This window comes from Taudactylus pleione, unplaced genomic scaffold, assembly GCF_031769625.1.
Source record: "Taudactylus pleione unplaced genomic scaffold, aTauple2 ptg000129l, whole genome shotgun sequence".
NCBI classification, from domain to species: domain Eukaryota; kingdom Metazoa; phylum Chordata; class Amphibia; order Anura; family Myobatrachidae; genus Taudactylus; species Taudactylus pleione.
In genome coordinates this window covers 18,153,444-18,160,939 of record NW_028284531.1, presented here as the reverse complement: position 1 = coordinate 18,160,939, position 7,496 = coordinate 18,153,444, and the positions used below count along the sequence as shown (strand labels likewise).

The 7,496-nt window shown below is 44.1% G+C and overlaps 1 protein-coding gene across 4 annotated transcripts in view; it reads left to right on the top strand.

Moving 5' to 3' along the window:
- Nucleotides 1-328: 328 nt before the first annotated feature.
- The window catches only part of PRC1 (protein regulator of cytokinesis 1), an 82,955-nt gene continuing 75,787 nt past the window's right edge, over nucleotides 329-7,496 (top strand). For all 4 annotated transcript variants that reach the window (XM_088472922.1, XM_088472921.1, XM_088472920.1 and 1 more), the window contains exon 1: nucleotides 329-482. In XM_088472922.1, coding sequence (XP_088329048.1) covers nucleotides 472-482 — 11 coding nt within the window. In that variant the 5' untranslated portion in view covers nucleotides 329-471. The remainder of the gene's footprint in view (nucleotides 483-7,496) is intronic.

The following is a 7,496-nucleotide window of genomic DNA, read 5'->3' as shown; positions in this document are numbered from 1 at the left end:
TTGAAAAAAACAATTAGCCAGTTATGTGGTTACTGGTTAGGCAAGTCATTACATGAGCAATTCACGGTCAACTCAGTTCTCTCCACATGTGACCTACTCAGCAGCCTAGTTGTATAGGATGGTTGCTGCTGCTGTTGGTGGGAGTGAGTGAGTGAGATGCTCCAGTCCGTCGTACTAGTCGTAGATTAGAAATGGACCAGCGGCCGCTGTACTCCCAGCAGTCTGCTGCGCATGCTTACAATCCCGTGCCTGGCTGGGGCGTGGCTCTGTCAACCTGTCTTTCAAATCCGTTGCCCTGGAGACATGTGACGTCACCGCAACGGACCAATAACGCTGCAGAGCTTTCTCAGTTCGTACCAAATTTGAAAAGTGAGCAGCAGTAGTGCGGGGAGGAGGAAACGGTTGTACAGCGGCGGCTGAGTCCGGTACATACATTACAGACTACACGGAGGGAGCGGAGCGGCCGGCGCTATGAGGAGAAGGTGAGCGGTGATGACATCAGTAACATGGCTGACCCGTTGTAGCCCGCTAGGCACTGGCTGGGGGTGACCGGCATGCGGGAGCGGGCAATATCAAATGACTGACACTAATAATAATCTGTGTGACGTGTTATGTGGAGCGAGCAGTGCGGTAATGGTGGAGGGACGGATCGGGGGGTGCAGTGATTAGGCTGCTGGTCGATGACAGGGGGCCCGGGGTACTGGCAACCTGGTGGTTAAAAAAAAAATAAGAATAATAATAATAAAGAAATAAATAAAAAATATATATGTGCATGACGTACTGACTGAGGATTGCAGTAGTAACATGCTGCAGGACAGATCACTCGCTGCTCTCTCGATGTTGTGGAACTGCAAGTCTCAGCATGGCCTGCCAGTCTCCGTTGCTGCAGGGTTTCTGTCACAGCCTACCAGGCTGCATGGAGCTGGCAGCATGCCGCACCCCCAATGCCCTGCAATGAGTTTCTGTCGGGAATAAAGAAATGATTGTTTCTATACAAGGTGCAGAAAGCTGCGGGGCGAGGTCAGCTCTGACTATTCTGTGTAAATGAGCCAGTCCCAGGTTTCGGTGTGTCTGGCTATACCACTTCCATTTACCTATAATGGCATGCTGCACATTGTTATACTGAGTGATGGGCTCATCTCCTTACACCTTTTTCTTATACCCCTGTATGCATTGCATGTCACAATCCTTATATTTCATTTATCATCTGATTTAACATGTTTTGTCAAAGACTACTTTATGCTGGCTATAAAATAAGCACAGGAATTCTGGTTGCTGGCTAACTATTAACAGTAATTGCTCTTTGCAGTTATGTGGGGTTAAGGTAATTTGTTAATGTACATTGTGCTTTGCAGTGTTTGATGGCAAGTAGGCCCTCCCATTCTGATGTAACAGTATATTTACGTCATGCTTTTAGGACTGGATGTAGTCAGGAAGCCGACGGTCGAAATGCCGACTGTCTAATCCCGGCAGGGGTCTAATGACAGGTGTTGAAACCCCTACCCCTGTCATTTTAGCTACGTCAGGAGCCCAGCATACCGATCGAAGGAAAGCTAGCTGGGGGGGGAAGCTCCTGGGGAATACTTTCCCGGGAGGGTTAGGTTTAGGCTAGGGAAAGGGAGGGTTGGGGTTAGGCACCCCCTGGGAGACCTAAGTTTAGGTTGCAGGGAAGGGGTACTTAGGTTTAGGCACTTACAGGGGTGTAGGGGGGGTTAGGCACCCCTAAGGGAGGGTTGGGGTGGGGGGTTAGGTTAGTAATAAATATACTTACCTGTTGGGATTAGAACTGCCGTATATGCGTCCAGCGGTATTCCATACCGATACCTTTAGAACACTGGTTCTCAAACTCTGTCCTCAGGACCCCAAACAATGCATGTTTTCCTGATCACAGAATCACAAGGGAAATAATTAGCTCTACCTGTGGATCTTTTAAAATGTGTCAGTGAGTATTGAATACACCTGTGCACCTGCTGGTGAACTGTTTGGGGATCTGAAGGACATATGTATCAAGCTGATTTTTACATACAGTTTCTGCATAATTGTATGTATTGTTGATAAATCTTTGGCAAATGCTAATTAGTATTTCAGATTGCAGTCCCCATTATTATCAATGGGGACTACAATCTGACCCCTATGTACCAAAATTTCAAAAAGCAATGCTTTCCAGAGTTTAGCCCTGGTAGTTTACACTATCTTTCAGCCTATGGAGGCTTCATTAGCAGGAGAGAGTTCATTCTCTGGAAGCTGTGCGCATGCGCCGTGTCCGCTTCCACCGGAGAAGTCTTTCACTTTTGTGAAAGACTTCTACAATTCGCCAGTGATATAACTCGCCGGGACAGCGGTTAGCGCAAGTGCTGTCCCTGTGAGCACCCCTTGGTACAAAGCTGGGATATTTTCATTAAAAATGAAAATATCCCCTGTGAGATGGATACATAATTGTGGTAGTACAGCGATTATTAGTATATAGGGTATACAATCGGGAAGCCAGCTGCCTTAATACCGGCAACCGGCTTCCCGGCTGTCATATCCCGGCGAGGGATGAAATGCCGGGCGTCTAGATGCCCCAAATCCTCCCCCCCTGGGGGACTTGGGTTTAGGCAGCGGGGAAGGGGGGGCGGGGTTTAGGCACTTAGAGGGGGGATTAAGGTTAGGCACTTGGGGGAGAGGTTAGGGTTAGCCACCCCTAAGGAGGGTTAGGAGGTTAGGTTAGAGAATACTTACTTATCCACGATCAGGATTTCCAGCGCTGTCGGGCTTCCGCTGCTGGGAACTCTGCTGATGTTGGCCAGGCGCTGCCGGGAATCGAACCATGCGGCCGGCGGTATTTCATACCGATTCCGTATATAGACCCCAGAGATTGAGAACCACTGCTCTAGAAGTGTGAAATTAGATATCTTGCATGCTGAATGCCAAAAATTGAAATTGAAATTGTACTAATCTGGGAGAAGTGTGCCAATCAAATACATTGGGCTCGATTCAATTCAATGTGAATTGAATAGCGCCGAGAGGGAGCTCCTGGAGCTATTCAATTTGGTGCGCTGTATTGTAGGAGAATGCCGGTTCTTGAGCCTTAAACATGGTGTTTAGTCGCGAGAACTGGCATTCTCCAACTAAACTACCCGGCGCAATGCTGTTTCTGCGGCGCTAAGGGCAGAAAACAATATTGCTACTGTAGTTTTGTTCAATTTCTGCTTGCATCCCAGGAGGGATGTGAGAAGCGTGCTGAATGATACAGCTCCTGGAGCTCCCTCCTAGCGCTATTCAGTTCGCTTTGAATTGAATCGAGCTCGTTGAATACTAAGGGGTGCATTCTACTGTATGCATCCATATGGTACATAGGTAGCTCCTAAATTGCACATTTTAATTCTCATCCAAATGGAGCTGTAAACTAAAATTTTGAGATGTAATAGAGGTGATTTAGGAGCAATTGTACCTAATTAAATCTACTGCTGAATGTTTACTTTTCCTGGAAGAGTGCTACAAGGGGTAGTACAGTACATATAAGGGATCACCTGTTGGATTTTTACTGTGCTCCTTGTGTGGTCTGGGTTGCTTGTAAAATATCTAATCTGTATACTGCATGTATTTTCTTAAGAAATTAGCAGAGTATTAGTTATAGTCCAGTATTGCTCTAAATTTGTTTTATACACTTTTTAGAAATACTGTACTTTCTTGGGCATTGTGTTCTGAGCAGTAAATATCACAATACAGTAGCCTGGAACTGGACAAATGCCAGGCAGGTACTTATAATGCTGACCTCACCCATTATAGGCAGAATAGATCATAGTGGAAAGTAATCCACATACTCCCCTTTCATTCATTACGGTTTTCTATTCTTTCTGATGAAATAGACTGGCTTTAATATTATCAGATTCCAGTTTTTAGGACTGGGCCACATTGTTCAGTGATTGGCTGTATAAGTACAATAGGAGTTGGCTGAACAAACCAGCATATGTGGCTACTATGATGTGTTTTTAAGGTGTCCCTCCACTAGACTATTAAATTGAGCAATTGAACGACCGTTTGCAAAAATGTCTAAAACGACCAGCGATGCGCGTGCCCGCTGGTCGTTTACACATCCATCATCGTGCAAACATGCTGGTCAGCCTGACGATAACGTCAGGTTGAGGATGTTTGCAGATGATTGAGCCTGCACTGAACGACTGCTCATTCAGTGCAGGCTCATCACAGACTGATAAACGGCTGCGCGATTACAATGTCTTAATTGTGCAGTCGTTTTCATGTCTGCTAGTGGATGGGCACCATTAGATTTCAAGGAATTATCAATCTGCCTTATTCCACTTATTAAATCGTAAAACTTGCTATTTGACTTTTTTGTGGCTCATACGTTTGGCATGGTTTTTCTACCCCAATGTTACTGCAGTACATTTATTAAAAAAAATATATATATGGCAGAGTTAACATCAACTGGGGTTTGGCCTAGTTTACAGATAATTTTTCTTATTTTTAAATGAATGTGCGTAGTAACTTTTTATATTTTTTCGCACTCAATTTGTGGGAAACTACCTTTTATCATTTTTCTTTATTTCCCCCCTTTTTTAATTTGTAAGGAATAAACTTATTTGACAGCACTGACATGCACTCTATGTCAGAACTCCATGGGGCAGACTCGATTACCAGCGCGGAGCTATTCGATTATTAGGCAATTTCCCTGCACAGTTAAGGTGCCCACACACATACCGACTTTTCATCCAATTTGGCCGATTTTGACGAATCGTGACGACAGATCATGTAAAAAATGGCCAAATCAAGAGTTTCTACTCTTGATCACGATGCCAATGCTCGTCCCCGTTCGTCGTACCTCGCATCTTCAGATCTGCCGTGCTGTAGGGCAGATTAGCCAATCTGGGATACAATGCATTGGCTGCAAGATAGATCTTTAGTCAGATTGGACATTTTTAACTCAAAATCGTGAACACGACTGCCGGGGAGAGGTCAGAGGAAATCGTGTACATCGGCTGATTGGGAGCAAGTCGGTATGTGTGTGGGCACCATTATGTGCGTTAACACGTAGGTTACGGGTTATGTGCCCAGAATCTATGGGTTACTCTGTGCGGTAAGCCACCGTGGATACATTTAGCGCAGATATTCCCTCGCAGCTCCTGAGGCTGTGTGGAAAAATCCATGTTACGTGCCCCATCTAGGGCTAACCACGCGTGGTAGCAGCACTAATTGGATAGCTCAGGGCAGAAGTGTAGCCTGAATCTGCCCCCATGTAAGATGGGTACATTTCTGTTAACTCCTTCGCTGTGGGGGTTTTCCTCCCAACATCAGCTAGACTGCGGAAGACCAGTCCCACTTATCAGCAGTAGGTGTAGAACCCCCCAAAATAACTTCTCTGCTGGACCGATGCTAACTCCCTGCAGCAGCCGTGGATAATTCCAGAAGTGCCAGCGGAGCGTGCACTGTTTAAAAATAGAAAAATTAAAATGGTGGGCGAGGAGGTACCTCTATCTCCCCCACCATATAACAGAAAAATGTGGGTAGACCTGCCCCCTAACCTATCTACAAATAATTACGGGGCACCCACTTTAGAAAGGGGGTATTCCATAGATGGGGATCAACAGACAATGGCCCGTATTCAATTAGAAGCGAAAAGCCGAGATCCGCGAAAAAGTATCGCCGATTGCGACTTTTCGCCAGGTGCAAACTTATCTCCGTATTCCATCCCATCCGCTTTTCGTTTACGTGAAAACGCAGTGTAATAGGTGAAAAAGATTCGCCTATGAATAGGTGGAGAAAAAAAAGTGCAAATTCGCTATTTAGGGGTGCAAAGGTGGGGAAACCAGTCAGCAACCTTGGGACAGCCCCCCAAAGGATAACTGCGTAAAAAAAAGTGAGGAACACCCCAAAAAGGCGCTTTGAAAAAGGGGGTGAAAAAGTGCAAAGTGGGGGTACAAACTTAAAAGCTAGCGAACTAGACTTTTGGGGGGGTCTGCAAGTATGGGTGAGGGGTTTTTTTTATTTTTTTTATTGCATGTGTTTTTTACGTTTCTTATAACTTCACTTTGGCAAAGTGCTTGCACCCGTTTTCAAGTACCCTAAATTTGACAGGACTACTTATTTTCACCTAAGAATACCGCTTTATACCATTCTTCACCACTTGTGCAAAGACGCTAATTAGTGGCAATTGTGCGGACTTAAGTACCCCAAACTGTTTCATTGGGGCTAATCGGGCACTACTACATTGATCCCCAAAGTTTCAGCATCTTTTTGGGGGGTTCAGACTGATTTCCCTGATTCTGACATCACGAATCTCGGTCTTCGTGCCTTTTGGAATTGAATAAGGTGGATCGCGGGTAAGCGCACAATATGTTTCCGCGGATAAAATACCAGATGTAGGCAAAAATTCCGGCAGGCGGGAAAGTATCACGGGTGCGAGTCTAATTGAATACGGGCCAATAACTGAAACCGTAAACAACTAAAGCAAGAACCACAAAGTATTTTTCTGTGGTGTTTATAGGATGGTAAAAATGACATTTGCTTTAGGTTCCCTTTCTTGAAGTGGGGGGGAGGTTAGGTTAGTAAATAGAAAAAAATACTTGCCTGTCGGGATCTCACTGCCGGGCTTCCGCTGTCGGGATTTGAACCGCCGGCAGATCATACTGATCCCAGTTATTCTTCCCTAACATATTGCATTGTAATTTTATACAAGAGGTATATAATAGACTTACCAGACATTCTAGTAGTTTTAAAAAATAAAAAAAGATGAATTTTATCTTTGTAGCTGTAAGTAGTAAAATAAGCTAATTACACAGCATCAAGTAATTGCTCTGGGTTCCGGCCTTCCTGAGATCTGCAGACCAAGCCTGGTTCTGGGTTATATTCCGATGTGATCAGAACGCCTTTGGTTACTTTGCTATAGATATTTGAAAATGAACGCATCTGCATTCTGCAGTTTGGACGTGCATTGCTTAGTTACCTCCCTGGATTTTTTTATTTCCAAAGATATTAATTTCTTATGTATTTCCAGTTTCTAGGCGATTTGCATCTGTAGATCTGCATTTAGCACATTTTTTCCTTTGCAGTGGAACTTGAAAAACGAAGCATTTGTAATATAAGAAGTTGTGTTCTCACAGCAGCTGACTTTGAGCTTTCTTTCCAGACAGTAAAGGCAAATACGGAGTGATGTCATCTTGTCATACTAGTCCAGGCGGTCTTCGGGTGGGGCAGCAAACGCTCATAGATCTAGATTTAACCGTTTCATACCAATTTAATTTAGTCATGCATTTCTGAAGAAATATCCATGCTAGAAATACTAAATTCGTTCTGTTAAATTTCAACACATTAGCTTTCTAGCTAGAAATATCAGTTAGATAATTATTAAACTGTATGGTTAACCTTTCAATGCTGTCATTATTATGGAGCATACACAGGGTCAGATTTTTTTTTTTTAACGATTTGAACAATATTTCTTTTTTGAACGATTTTGCTAACTATTTACTCAACGATTTGAACGATATCTGAAGAAAAAT